This window comes from Semicossyphus pulcher, unplaced genomic scaffold, assembly GCF_022749685.1.
Source record: "Semicossyphus pulcher isolate SPU_LCO1_2020_fin unplaced genomic scaffold, fSemPul1.0.p SCAF_15, whole genome shotgun sequence".
In the NCBI taxonomy this organism is placed as follows: domain Eukaryota; kingdom Metazoa; phylum Chordata; class Actinopteri; order Labriformes; family Labridae; genus Semicossyphus; species Semicossyphus pulcher.
The window spans coordinates 8,285,104-8,300,310 of NW_027211659.1; the positions used below are offsets into that span (position 1 = coordinate 8,285,104).

General features: G+C 40.7%; 1 protein-coding gene across 2 annotated transcripts; it reads left to right on the plus strand.

The window, feature by feature from the left end:
* Positions 1-1,530: 1,530 nt before the first annotated feature.
* On the plus strand, positions 1,531-14,882 carry LOC138592225 (RCC1 and BTB domain-containing protein 1-like). 2 transcript variants are annotated; one of them, XM_069662929.1, is made up of 12 exons: positions 1,531-1,636; positions 3,787-4,032; positions 5,420-5,570; positions 5,654-5,820; positions 7,402-7,560; positions 8,147-8,254; positions 8,471-8,613; positions 8,703-8,893; positions 10,362-10,488; positions 10,573-10,724; positions 10,816-10,946; positions 12,809-14,882. In XM_069662929.1, exons 2-12 carry the CDS (start codon positions 3,907-3,909, stop codon positions 12,947-12,949), a joined length of 1,596 nt encoding a protein of 531 aa, XP_069519030.1. In that variant the 5' UTR covers positions 1,531-1,636; positions 3,787-3,906; the 3' UTR covers positions 12,950-14,882. The 2 variants fall into 2 exon arrangements, with proteins under 2 accessions (XP_069519030.1, XP_069519031.1); XM_069662930.1 differs by lacking the exons at positions 10,573-10,724; positions 10,816-10,946; positions 12,809-14,882 and having other exon boundaries at positions 8,703-8,903; positions 10,362-10,418.
* The last annotated feature ends 325 nt before the right edge of the window (positions 14,883-15,207 follow it).

Genomic DNA, 15,207 nt, shown 5'->3' on the forward strand with positions numbered 1-15,207 from the left:
CGTGCTTGCAAGTGTTGTGATTCACACATACAGTCGCCTATAACATCGATTCATGAGGTTTTATGCTCCTGAGTTTGCTGTTAAGATCTGCAAGACTTCCTCTCCCTGGAGAAGAGAAAATGTCAGTGATATCTAGTCAAACAGGAAGTGAGTCCTTTACAGATTAGATTGATACACAACAAATAAGAGGATGTTCATAGTGTCATTTGCAGCTCATGGATCTCAATATTTCCCTCTATAGGTATTGACGTGTTTAACTTACCTGGCACCCCAGACCTTACAGATTCTTCCAGCAAAGGTGACTCCAGGCCAGGGCACATTTGCTGGTCAATGTGGAAGCTCAAAACCAGTCATTGTGAAGTTAATGTTTTATAAGGGGCGCCGTTTCCGTTTGTTGAACCGATGAATGTGCATTCGTAAACACAACTCACTTTACAAAAACATGCCAAACTATATAGATGGATAACCGGCCTCCAATGGATCATTCGACTCAGAGTCCCCATGACCCAGGTTAACTTTGTTGTAATTTGATTGATGCATGTTTACATTATAACTTATTCCTGTTAAATGTTTAGTTTTAATTTATTTATTTTGGTCGATTTTGTACTTTATTGCTGCAATTTCCAAAATATTGTATCTGCAATTAAATTAACACAAACTAATACAGCAAACCTAGTTAGGGCGAAAAATATTCCATTAAGTGTAACTCTGAGTTTAGATTAAAAGTTAATTCTTGACCTTGAAAATGGCAGAGGCCAAAATAAGTACATGATGTGCGAAAGCCAAGAACAGGTGTGGTTGCGATATTTTATTAATGCAGTTATCTCAAAATCACGCTTGTTTTCTTCTGATGATGTGTAGAATGATCTTTTTATATAATTTCTCGATATAATGAGATAACTTATCATGATGAAACTACTTTTGAAATATGTGAATAATGAGACCATTTGATCTCATTTGATTTTAGCCCTCAAGAACACCATGATGACTATAGGGGATGTTTCATTACCGTCAGTCAGTCAGTCTGACATTGATTATTGATGGTTACCCCTGATCTAAAATTTTCAAAGCTCAAATGAGCTATTATAGTTGTATATTATGTATGCATTCCTTATCGCTGATAAAGGTATAAAAGGAAACAAACTTTAGTTTTCTCTTGATAAAGGGTAGACTATGTTATCTTGAGATAACGGTATAACAAAATATTGTTAGCATGGCTAATTTTGGCTTCCATGCCAATGGAAGGAACTCCTCCAGTTGTCATTACTATATTTGTGTCTGATGTGTTGTTTTTCCTCCAAAGTGCCTGAAAAACTCCTAAATTAATCAAATGTTCACACTGATTCTGTATTACATTGATTTTTATCTGCTAAATCGACAATATTGCCCTTTAACTGCGTAATAGATCGACTCGTCTCTGGTTCAAACTCTGTCTGCCATTGATTATTTTGGTCTACTACATCACGTGACACATTTTATCCTCCTTACTTCCGCAAATAAGCGTCAGAGCAGTCGAGTGGTGAGGCTCGAGCGGAAAGTGAAAACACAGAAAGACATCCCGCCACCGGACACGTTTGTCATGGTGAAACCGTCAGCCAGAGCCGTTAACTACAGCAGAGACGGACCTATTTGACAGGTGGGTTTAACGGAAATGTTATTATTCTTCTTCTGTAGTTTTTAAGTTGTTTGAAAAGTGGTGTTCTTCCGGGCTACGTTGCTAACCACAAGTTAGCCAGTTGAAAAACAAGTTAGCTCAGATTGGTCTAGTACCAACTCCGCTCATTTCGCAGTGTTGTGTCAGCTGGACAGTTTGCTGAATAATGCGTTTGTAACAATGGCATCAACATTAGCCCGCTAGCCGCCTGTTTTCATTTAACGATGTAGTGGTCAATGTTCGCTGGGGATCTTAGGAAAACACAGGTAGAGGGGGTGATAAGAGTCGCTGTTGGTTTAGCAGCGTTGTTACAACACTTAAATCCTCTGTGACCTAGATTTTCAACACACATTGGGTCCATTTCCTAAGAAATTCTTTAGGTTCGTAAGCTGTATTCACCAATAACATTTTTAGTGGGACAGGCAGTGCAGTATGTTTGTGTTATGAACAGAAAGTAAAAGACTCACCCCAGAAGCAGATGTTACAATGTTTACATCTGACAGTACTAAGACTACTGTCTCTCTAAGCTTCATGTCAGAGCATCAAGACTTAAACTGGGTGAAGCTCTCAGGAGAGATGGACGACTTTCTTTCTTTTATTTCAAACCCAAAAATAGTTTGTGTTTAAGTACTAAAATTCAAGTGACTTTTGATTTGAATGTTGGGTACATCAATTTAGCTTTGGGGAAAGACAGGCAAGGCAGTAAAATAATCGGTATGAAAATATATTTTGTGAATTTCCCCACTAGTACATTATTATTACACTGGCAGCAGTATCACATTTTAATTTCATGCAATACTGGGCAATAGCTGTACCCTTTCTCCACTACAGACCAGGGGTTTGAGATTGTTTACAACTTATTGTAATCTATTAGGGATGCACGCTATTGGATTTTTTGCTGATATCCGATATGCCAAATTTTTCAACCCTTTTTTCCGATTGCTGATTTCGATACCGATATATTAGGCACGTGTTTTTTTCCACCTAATTGCAGAGAACCTCAAGTCTCCCCTGTAATGGAATCGATATCATGCCTACTCTTATTGTAGTGGCCCACTGGCAGATTCTTGAGATGGGCGAATTAATTTGTAGTGTTTAATGAATGAGATTTGGCCCCTCTGACCGATGGGTCACGACCGATGCTGAGCACAATCTTGCAGTCCATGTCGGAAACTTTGAAAAACTGCCGTACCACAGACATCTTGCGCGCACACACTCGCGCAGAGCATTACGTCAAGCTTTCTTTAGGGAATCATCGAGCATTTAGGCAGAATTAAAGTGTTGTTTTATCAGCAGAAAATATCGCCATTTTCAAGCCATAATATTGTGCATCCCTATGATCTATGTTTCCCATTATTTTCTTAAATAGTTGAGATTAGTTAAATATCGTTGCTAGGCAAGAGCTGTGTATTAACCTTGATAAACAAAGGATTTATCATCTATAATTTGTTAGTGTAGTGGAGTAAAAGGTACAATAAAGAAGCATATATATTTTCCACCATAGGTAAAATGAAAAGCATTTTTCTTTTTTTAAAACTTAATATATGACATTGTTTTTAAGCGTGGGTCACCATCTGATCTAAGCCATCTGATAATATAACACTGTGATAATCTGGGCTGTAATGAATGTTTTAAAGCTGTGTGTCATGCTGACAAAGTGTCTGCATCATCTTTGGAGCAACTCCAGGATTGTTGTCACCAGCAAAGCCTGTGTCTCTGCTGGTTCACATTCATTAACTATTTCTCAGCTGTGCACTTTTGCAAGAATAACAGAGGTGGATTTTTTTTCTTGAAAGTCCAGACAGAAGGAGAGTCTTGCCCGTCCCACTTCGTAGACATGATTTCAGGAATTAGGAATTTTTATGCATGACCGGTAATGCTACTTATAAGACTGTTAAAAATGCATATCACTCTTACAAGTTTTACACTGAGGAGCTTTGAACATACCGGCCCAGATCTGATTGAGCTAATTTTATACCACATTACCCAACTTCTCTCTAATCTCCTAAGAGAAGTCATGCATGAGTTTAACATAGTTTCCTATTAAGCCGAACTGGACTGTATATGTATGAAGCCTGTGTTTCAATAATGTCTTTCATAATGAGATTATTTTTTACACATTATCACAACAGCGACTGCAGCACTGGCACCCTCGCCTACCCACACCCTCCCCCTGCCCCTGTCCCCTGCACTGCCTTTGGACTGAGGTTCATCCATCCATCCCGTCCCCTTCGCCAACAGACAAGATCATCATGGTGGATGTAACCAAATGGCCCATTTTCAGCCTGATGGGGCCCCAGGAGCTCTCCAACATACGGAAAGCGTGCGTGTTCGGGACGTCTGCTAATGAAGCCATCTACATTACCAATGATGATGAGGTGAGCAAAGTCACTGCTGACCCTTTTAGGTGATGGAAGGCTTCCAGGTGTGCTTTGTGGAGTTAAATGGTGCATAACTAATAGCAAACAGACGTGTTTGGTTTTCAATGTTTGATCCATTAAACTGCAAATCATGTTGACTTTACTTTACAGACATTTTCTTTTCCATATTGTGAGTTTTAGATTGATTTCATACCTTGAAAGCAGAGTTTATTTTCATTTCATGCAAGGACTCTTCCCTCGTGTCGAAACATAAAAGAACAAAAGGAAGTAAACTTGGATATTAATGAATCAAGTTGCCAGAAACACGACTCAAAATGATGTGGATGCTGCTCTGGTTGTGCTGATGTTTAGGCTGTTGGCTGTGACTGCTTACAGGTCACAATGAGAACTTTATAAGGCCAAAATATATGTTAATGTTATGTTTACAGCCTGTTCTGTTGCCCCCATGTGGCCAAAACAATCCAATAATACAGCTTCAACTTTATTATGTGGAACCAGTTTCTTGTTTACAAAAAGTTGATGAAGATTTTCATTTAAATAAATGTCTGTTAAGTCACTATCTATCGCAGAATGAGGTAACACAATGGTGATTGAGTCTATGGCCCACTGATGAAAGCCTTTGCATTTGCAGTATTACAGACTGGCTGTCTGTGGCGACATTTGCAGAAAATATCACAAGCGGCGCTCAGTTAGTGACGCGTTCTCCATCAGCCAGCAGTGGTTGGTCTGCCAGAGAGGGAAGGCGGAGCTAAGCGGCTGCTTTTCCCGTCTCTGCAAGTGTTGCGAGTAAACAGTAATCTACTATGGCTGAACAAACAAAGGAAAGATCGATGACTACAGATACAACTTCAAAAATAAGTGAAAATCCAAAGAAAAAGAAACAAACTCGACGCTCAGATGAAGACAAACAGTCTAAAAAGGAAAGCGACCGTCAGCGAGGAAAATCAAGAGTTACAACCGGAGCCAACCGTGGACGTCACACATGCAACACTGTCTGGATATCTGGCAAGTGTGCTCCTGCAGTCACAGTTTATCGCCATAGGTGCCGCCAAAGAGAACGAAACTGAAATCTTCAAGATTACAACTTTCAATAATTGTCATAATTTTAGTGGACATTCAAAAATGGAAATCTTTGTCATGCTTCATTAATAAACTAATGTTAAAGTAAAAAAAACTCTAAGCCCATGCTCCTTCCCTTGCTTGCCGCCTCTCTATCAGTGCTGATGTTCTGTTCTGGGTGTGTGAAGGGAGGGATGTTTTTGTAGCACCAGGCCAGCTCTTATCAACTCTGTCCACTGCTGTTGATGTTTTGTGTCTTGTATGTGACCTGTTACCTTCTGATCTAAATGAAGTGTCCTCTCCTCCTCCCTCTCTCCACACTCAGGTGTACGTCGTCGGGTTGAACTGCAGTAACTGCCTGGGAACAGGGGACAGCCTGAGCACCGTCGTACCGAAGAAGCTGGACTTCCTGAGCGGGAGGAAGGTGGTCAGCCTGAGCTACGGCAGCGGACCCCACATCCTGCTGGCCACAGAGGGTAGCCGCACACAACCCTTTAATCCTCCTCTTCACAGCGAGATTAAAAAGTGTCTCAGAAGGACTAATCGCTTTGTGTTTCAGACGGAGAGCTGTTCGCCTGGGGTCATAATGGTTACAGCCAACTGGGAAACGGGACAACCAACCAAGGAGTAGCTCCGGTGCTGGTGTCGGCCAACCTGCTTAATAAGAAGATCTCGGAGGTGGCATGTGGGTCTCACCACTCGATGGCTTTGACCGACTCAGGAGAGGTGAGTGTCCGGTGAAATAAGGTCTTTTTATAGAGCAGAATTTTTACATAACGAGCTACACACAGCTTTGGCTAAAGGCAGTGCTTAGTCATTCGCACCATCTGAGGGGGCTAAGACCACTCACAGCAGCAGTTGATCTGCTGAGATTAAACTGAGCTCTGCCTTAAGGAAACTAGAATGATTCAAACTACTTCAGACTTAGTCAGCATGGCGTGTTATCCTGCTGGTTCAACAAGTGTTTAATGTCGTGTGGCTAAAACTGAAAGTTGTATTTTAAAAGTGAGAGTTTTTAAAGGTTATTCGCTTTTTCGCCGAGTTAAATGAGCAGATTGACATCACTGTAATGTTTGTACAGATTATTCAGAAGAGAAAGATGAGTTTTTGTTGCTAGCTGTTTCCCCCTGTTTCAAGGCTTTCTGCTAAGTTAGCCTTGCTGCTAGCATTAGCTTCATACTTAGCATACAGAAGGGAATGTTGTCAGCCTTCTCATTTAACTCGTGGCAAGAGGAATGGATTAAAGTTGGACCTCTTTAAGTTTAGTTGTTAATTGGCGCTATATAAATAAATATTGATTGATTGATAGATTAAAGAAAGTGAATTAGATTATTTACCAAAATGAGTGTTAGGGTTAGGGTGATTTACAAATGACCCCTTCACGCCTGTGTTTTGTGCCGCGCTCACACGGGATAAGCATATCATGCATCTCATCGTCTTTATAGATTTCGCTCTTGTGTTGGATTTCAGTTTGCTCTTTCTGAGAATGGTTCCCCATGCTCTGTACCGAGATGAGCCTCCTGAATTTGCACCCAAAATGCTGTCAAAACTTTCGTTTATAATTTCCACCGCATCCTCCGTAATTCTCGACCGGGAAAGAGGCAGGAAAAAGGCACGGAGATAACAAAAACATTGCAAAAACATATATATATATATATTCAACCCCAAATTACGGAGATGCCGATTCGCACAGGACTAATATTATCAGATGACCTCTGTGTTTGCCACAATATGGTAGGTAATTTGTGCTGGAATTTTTACTTCACAAATGGCCGATTGGTACAGGATTAAGATCACAGACGACTTCTGCAATTATTACTAATTACTAGAGGTCCCCAGGTAATACTAGTCCCGTACGAATGAGGCTATAGTCTAGGATTATCTACAGCTGACTGCTATAAATACAGCTAAATATAATAAAAACACCATCAACCGTTCTGAACTACAATCACTGTCAGTGTCACATTGCTGGCATTCTGCAGCAAACGACTCACTTAGCATTAAGAGGCCAGGCTGCTGCACACATGAAGGAATGTTGGGCGTCCTCGAAGGAGATTTAAAAGCTGGAATTTTGGAGTGTAGGGTTCTGGTGGGAACAGATAAAACATTTTGTTGAGTCATGATAACAGTACAGTACGACTATATAGAAGATGTGTTATTTTTGATGGGATATTTAACTGTTTTTCATCCTTAATGGGTTGGTTTCTCTGCAAGGAAAATAGATTTTATCCTCAAGGGACTTGCTGCTTGAAGAATGGTTCAGTAACATAAGAATAAAAACTTTTCACCTTCTAACTTGTCTGCCAGGTGTATGCGTGGGGCTACAACAACTGTGGCCAGGTGGGTTCAGGCTCCACAGCGAACCAGCCCACCCCCCGCAGAGTGTCCAGCTGCCTGCAGAACAAAGTGGCTGTCAGTATCGTCTGTGGTCAGACCTCGTCGGTTGCAGTAGTGGACAATGGAGAGGTGACTGTTTCATTCATAATGTACCTTTCATTTGTAATGGATCTTCTCATATTTTCATGGGTTTCACATTTTTGGGTGTTTATGTTCACAGTGAAAAAGTGAAAACTGCATAATTCAGTGTTTTTCCAGAATTGCATGTTTAAAAAGGTCGCCTCTGAAATGGGCCGTTCAGAACAGCTGCAGGTTTAGAACCTTGCTTTCGACCGTCATTCACCTCAGGCTGCCAACTTACATTTCCCGCTACCTCCTGGGAACTCCTGGGTTGTTGCACTTGCTCCGGTGTCTCGTACATATAAGGCTGAATAACTGATCCTAGACAAACTTTAGTATCTACAAATATTGTAAGCCAATCGTGGCTAAGGTCTAACCTTTGAACGGCAAAACAGCTTGTTCGATTCAGGAGGAAGGAGAGGCTCTGAAAATAATGAAATAAAATATATATACAATTTTTAAACGAACTTTACCAACGTGGTTCAAAAACACATTAGAATAAAAGAAAATTGATTGCATAGCTAAAATATGTCCCCTTTAAGTGTTGTTTATATCCGGTCACCACAGCTCTCATGTTGTCTCCATGCCTCCGCAGGTGTACGGTTGGGGCTACAATGGGAACGGACAACTTGGACTGGGAAATAATGGGAACCAGCTGACTCCCTGTCGCCTTGCAGCTCTGCAGGGTTTATGTGTGCAACAGGTTTGAGATTACACACTCAAGATGCACAAGTAGCTGAACCTATGGGCATGTTTAATATACATAAATACAGTGTGATTCAGTCCTGCAGCGATGTGATTATTTCCGTTGCAGCTCTGTCATTTTTATAGTGCTCATAGTGGTTATGGGAAAAACATCAGGACATGGCAGGCTAATAGAATTGTTGGTTTTACATCTAAAGTTTTTCCCCCTCTCCAGATCGTCTCAGGCTATGCCCACTCCCTGGCTCTAACTGACGAGGGCTTGCTTTACGCCTGGGGCGCCAACACGTACGGACAACTGGGCACCGGCAACAAGAGCAACCAGCTGAGTCCGATTCAGATCATGGCTGAGAAAGAGAGGTGAGCGAGAGCCTCGGCGCACACTTGATGGACCCTGTTTGTCACTGTCTTGCACACTGCTCAGCTCTCTGCTCTGCCTGCTTTGACAGGATCGTGGAGATTGCTGCCTGTCACTCCACACACACGTCAGCTGCTAAGACCCAGAGCGGTCAGGTGTACATGTGGGGCCAGTGCAGGGGCCAGTCTATTGTACTGCCTCACCTCACGCACTTTACCTGCACCGACGATGTCTTTGCGTGCTTCGCCACCCCCTCAGTCATGTGGAGGCTTCTTTCCATGGGTAAGACAAGGTACAATGATGTTGTAGTACTGGAAATACTGCAGTGATTGATTGACCTGATCATTTTTATTGACCACAAATCAGTTACAAATTATATTTATTTTTTACCCCCCGGTGAAGTGATTAAGGTTTTAGATCGTGCATGTCTTGAATGGCGATCAATCATTCATCATAGTAAAAATTAAGTAACCCTAATCATGACATAAAAATCATGTAGATACAAAGCTGAACTATTTTGCAAAGCAAACTGCACCAACAATCAGATGTCAGATTTTTCCTGAAGGCACCAGCTTTTTTAAAACCGTTTTTTAAATAATAATAAAATAATAAAAGTTAAAAAAAGAGCTGCAACACAGACCTATCCTGATCCAAGAGTCAGTATGTCTATGTTTTTATCTTGACCTGAGCTGAGACATACTCTCTGTGCACCTGCACTGGCAGCACTGACGAATGAAACACGACTGCAGTACTAGTCAGTTACTTTACAGGAGATTGCACACATGAAACAAAACTGGCTAAAAAGTGTCTACCCTCTCTGGCAGACCAACCACTGCTGGCTGATGGAAAACGCGTCACTAACTGGGCGCCGCTTGTGATTTCGCCACAGACACTCTGTCTGTAATACTGCAAACGCAAAGGCTTTCATCAGTGAGGCTCAATCACCATTGTGTTACCTCATTCGGTGATAAAGTGACCTCACAGACATTTATTTACATGCAAATCTTCAAGATTATTAATTTAATTGAAATGATGAAATAATTCCAATTCAAAGATAATTTTTTTATAGCTTTATTTATGGAGTTTTGAATTTACATAACATATACACAAAGACAGACCCCACATTATGCCCACCCATTATCCCACCCCTAGGACCAAGAGCGCACTGTTAAGGAAGAACAATGAAGTTGGACTAATTAGGGGGAAAGACATTGATTGACAAGGATAGAAAGTAGTATTTAAATAAATTAACAAGAAATAAAATGTAAAAATAAAACAGTTATGGACAATAAACAAGTTAAAAAAGGCAAAAAGAGATCTAATGCATAACCATTATTTACAGCAGCAACAGGCCAAATAGGTAAGCTTCAGTCAGGTGGCATGATGCATCAAGGAGTCAGTTCCTTTATATATTGAATAAATGGAGACCACACTTTAAACTTGTCAGGGGACCCGCTCAGTGTGTGTCTAATTTTATCAAGTTAAGGACAACAATTAAAAGAGTTTAATCATTAAATCGTGGTGTGCCAATGGAGAACTGTCTCAATTCGACCTTTATTTAGTGTTGAATTGCAAAGCTCTCTCTGACAAACTGACAAGGAAATTATTGTGAAGAAGGAAAATAAAGATAAAAGACTTCAGAAACCCGTCGTCTTCTTTTTAAGTTATTCAACTCACAGCTTCAGTTCCTTTCCTTTCTAATGCCAGAGCTTGACGTGCGTGGGTGTGTGCGTGTGTTTTCTCCCTCCAGAGCACGATGACTTCTTGACCGTGGCTCAGTCTCTGAAGAAAGAGTTTGACAACCCAGAGACAGCCGACCTCAAGTTCTGCGTCGACGGCAAATATATCTGCGTCCACAAAGCAATTCTCAAAATCAGGTCAGGGATTTAATCTCTCGGCTGTCACGTCAGGGCATGGCTCTGCAGAATATAAACGTGCTCTGAAACAAACTTGTCTTGCAGGTGTGAACACTTCAGGTCCATGTTCCAGTCCCACTGGAACGAGGACATGAAGGAGGTGATTGAGATAGACCAGTTCTCCTACCCGGTGTACCGCTCCTTCCTGGAGTTCCTTTACACTGACAACGTGGAGCTGCCGCCTGAGGACGCCATCGGTTAGAACCACACACACACTCTCCAGCCTGGTTTTACTGGTGTTTGATTGTGTGTGATGTGTGAATACTTAGAGTGACTCTGTTCTGTCAGGGCTGCTGGACTTGGCCACGTCCTACTGTGAGAACCGCCTGAAACGTCTCTGTCAACACATTATAAAGAGAGGGATCACAGTGGACAACGCCTTCTCCCTGCTGTCTGCTGCTGTGCGCTATGATGCAGAGGTTAGTATCCACCATCAGTCCATCAACTATCATCTGTTTGGATGTTTTAATGAGGAGAGATCAGACGGGGATTAATAACTATATTTACACGCAGAGAAAGAATTTGGCCATTCATCTGTCGATGTGAAGCATCTCAATGAAAGTATAGGATCAGGATTTTAGTTGACCAGACAAAAATGTTTCAAAAGTTATGTTACTTTCCATTTAATGTTGCTCTCCATCCTCCAGCTTAACAATAAAACTACTGAACACATATTATAAGACACAATATCTTCAGGTAAACGTGGACAAGAACAAAAGTAGTGGATTTTGCCCCCTGGCTTTCGTCTCACATTGAAAGCGGTACTTTCAGGAGAAGATACTCCACATGCAGTGTAAAGCTACGGAAGCCCGTAGCGGACATTTTTTTTACTTTACTGGTCGAGATTTTGACTTTTTTATCACGTTATCAAGAGATGACAACGCTGCACCACCATAACATCAGATGATCATAACTCATATGCTCAGAGAAAAGCACAAAACAAACAGAAACAGGTTTTACTTACCTCATTAGTACGGGCAATGGCAGCATGCCATGTCCTGGTCTGTAATATCAATGACCAGCCTGTTGTTTTCTTTTCTACATCGCTGGAAAATTATCCTGTTAGCACGAGAAAACCAGCTTTGACGTCTCTAGATAATGAGATTAATTCATCCTTATAAAGGGAAAACCAGCTTTGTTATCCAGAGATAATGAGAAAAACAAGTCAAGATCGCGAGAAAATGACTGGAAATTTTACGTTATCACGGGAAAACGGAGTAAATAAAATGTATGGATGCATGTCCGCTAGTGCTGTCAAATTTGCGAAATATGACGTTCGACTATTCCTTCTAAAAAACACAGGTTCGAACTATTCAAATATCTTTTTTTGCACAATATTTCCACAACATACCAATACAACGAGAGATAAACTTGCATGCAAAGATATATTTATTTAAACATAAACATGCCTTTTTAAAAGATCAACATCTTCCTACATCCTGCAAAAAAAACCAAACAATTAGGTTACGTGTAATCAACTTACCTATAGGCTGCCTGTCTGTTATGCTGGGGACAGAGTCTCTCTCTCTTTTCGGCCGGGCTGGGATTTTAATTCTCCGCCATCATTACACACCACACGGTTGTCGTATGAATTTGTTTCAGCTGGACTAAAGTTAATTATTAACGTACAAAGTGACGTTGTGTGCATTTAAAGACGCTCCATAGCCAAGAGAGTCCATGCGCGGACATACAAGAACATGCGAGACAGCCACGGTAGTTTTTTCACATCTAATATTAATCTTAATATCTGAATATCTGTTTTTTATTACAATTCGGTTTTATATCCGGATTTAGAATATTCGTTGACAGCCCAAATGTCCGCTAAGGGCTTCCATATAAAGCAACTGTGTATAACGGATATTGCAAACATCCCTCATATTACCTGTAAGATCATAGAAGCTGGCATTCCTTCTTCAACCACATTAAATTTCATTTTTATACGCCTATTTAAATGTATCTACTAGCCAGCGGGTGTTTTAAGAAATGTTTTATTTACGGTTTAAGCATTAGTGAAGTTTCTGCACAATTATTTTGATGGCTGTTTATGAGAAAGTCACAAGATCGGCAGCAAATGTGTGTCACGTCAGGAACAGATGAAGCTATGCGACGTCTATTCTAAATGCAACCAAAGTACCCCCAACTTTCTTTACACTGGTAGATTTCAGCCATTGTGCTGTACACCAAAGTACCAGAGAGACCGGCAGAGTGAAATTCAAAGTCAGAAAAGTACCAAAGAAAAATACCAATTTGCTAATTTGTACTGTCACCTTTTGTCATTCAGGACCTGGAAGAGTTCTGCTTTAAATTCTGTGTAAATCACCTGACTGAAGTCACCCAGACCGCTGCTTTCTGGCAAATTGACGGCAACCTGCTCAAAGATTTCATATGTCGAGCCAGCCGCTGCGGAGCCTTCAAAAACTGACCTCAGCCCGAAAGGATTCATGACTCAGATGCAGCGACACTGCAGCGACGCCGGTTGCGATTTCTCAAAGGACTTCTTCACTCCCAGTCAGCTCCACGCCTCCTCACCGACGGTCACACGTTGGTAATCTTTGCATTATTACCACTACTGTTGTTCATGTCATTCCAGACTAGAGCTGCTGCATCTATGCGCTGTACATACTGTAATCAGGAGGCTGAGCTGACAGGTAGCAGCGTAATTACACAGTCCAGCTGCAGCAGTTGTTTTCCACAGTGCCTGACCAGCTGAAGTAAACTCTTGCTACATCCAGTGGTTGTTTTATATGAACTTGAAAGATTTTTGCCAGTCACCTGAAATCACTTTACTTTTTCTATTATTTTGTTGAACTGACCAAGTTACTTCTCTAGCGTTTGCACTTGTGAGAAACGTTTTGAAGAAGATTTCGTCCCTCTTAACGAGAAGACTGGATCACAGTTTGATGTGCCATCTGGGATCATGGTTTTCACTTTGAGGCTTTTTGCACTTGTAGCTGTCAGGAAAGAAAGCATTTTGAAAACTGGACAGTGACATACCAAGAATACAGATTCAAGCCTGTGTCAAGTCTGTTTAGGTCAAACTCTAGTGAGTGATTATTGGATTGTAAGATGACCGAAAGAGTGGAGCTCAGGGTACAAGGTATGCTCAGAACGGAGTTAGATTAAGTCGTAAACTGTTACAGACTGGGCTGCGTATGGAAATGATTCCTAATGCTTTTATTTTGAAAGAAATTATTTGATTCATGATTAGTGGCAGTAATAATTTGAGTCACTTTTTTATATTCACAGAAGAATAGATTCAAATCAAGATGGAATTTGTTGGAGTCTGAAAAAATACAGGAATGTATGAAGGGCATGTGTGCAGTACGGAAGCCCTTAGCGGACATGCATCCTTACATTATATTTACTCTGTTTAGCCGAGTTATTTCTGGTGGTTTTCTCGAGATCTATTTATCACAAAATAACGATGCTGCACCACCATAACGCCAGATGATCAGATCCACAGAGCACAAAAGCTCTAAACAAATATAGAAACAGGTTTAACTTGGCTCCTTTGTGTGGGCAATGGCAGCATTGCATGTCCTGGTCTGTACTATCACAGTGACCAGCCTGTTGAAACCAACGAGAATAACAAGAGATTTCGAGAAAACGGCAAAGAAATTACTTGTTATCATGAGTAAATAAAATGTATGGATGCATGTCCGCTTTAATGCGTCCGTAGTTAGCGAAACTTTGCAAGTCCACTTCGGGCTTCCGTAGTTCAGAGCTACAGTAGTGCATTTCTCACATTTTACCTTCATCAGCAAAATAATTGGTGTAGCACTTTGCCATATAATGATTCCACTCATGATTCATTATGTAGCCCTTGTTACAGGTATTAAAATGATTATTAGTGTGTCCAACCTATGGAATCCATAAATGTGGCAGTGTTATATTGTGCAGCTACATCTCCGTAACATAACATTAAAGCTTCCTTAGTTTGTACATTATTATAATCGCACAAAACATGTCAGTTGGTGTTAACTGGTTGTTAAACTTGTCAAGCTGAAACGAATGGAGCCATTAAACATCAGTTTACAGAAAGGCGTGTGTCCTCGAAGAAGCTAAAGTTATAAAAGACACTTTTTTCATCCACATGATATCAAAGTGCATGTTGGAAACACTATTTTACAGTATTAGAATTTACTGCACTGCTGCTCTGAGTATTTTGAAGTACATATTTGCCAACTTCTATGCAGGAAATTTCTACTTTATAATCAATGATTATGTATATAGATTGATACTGAGTTATGCAAAGTGCCAGAAACATTTTGTGAACTCTGCAAGCAAATTAATAAAAAAAAGAAAAACCTCTTTGACTCAGTATTGGTCTTTTTTCAGTATTCAAACCTAAGCAAAAAAGAAGAAGGCGAATCACTCCAACAGGGCTGTCCAAGAGTTTGCTTTTGTCATGTGCATTACAGATTATTGATCCCGAAGATGTTCAGAGAGGTTCAGATCTGGTGACTGTTGATCAAGGTCATGGACTTTAAACAGTCGTATCTGCAACAAGACATTTTTGTACGGATGCATGATATTGGATTTTGCCATATTTATTTGTATGTTACATTTTCTTTTCTTTCCTTAGGAAATCATCCATCAAGCCATTATCTGCAGATACCGATAACGTGCTGAAGTAGTGATGCAAAAAAGTTTTGAAGTTTGTTCCAAACTTTAAAGAGA

Excerpts from the sequence above, each read along its gene's own strand:
- LOC138592225 (XM_069662929.1), top strand. The coding sequence starts at position 3,907 with ATGGTGGATGTAACCAAATGGCCCATTTTCAGCCTGATGGGGCCCCAG. Across the intron at positions 7,561-8,146 it reads CAGTAGTGGACAATGGAGAG|GTGTACGGTTGGGGCTACAA; the intron begins GTGACTGTTTCA and ends ATGCCTCCGCAG. Across the intron at positions 8,614-8,702 it reads ATCATGGCTGAGAAAGAGAG|GATCGTGGAGATTGCTGCCT; the intron begins GTGAGCGAGAGC and ends CTGCTTTGACAG.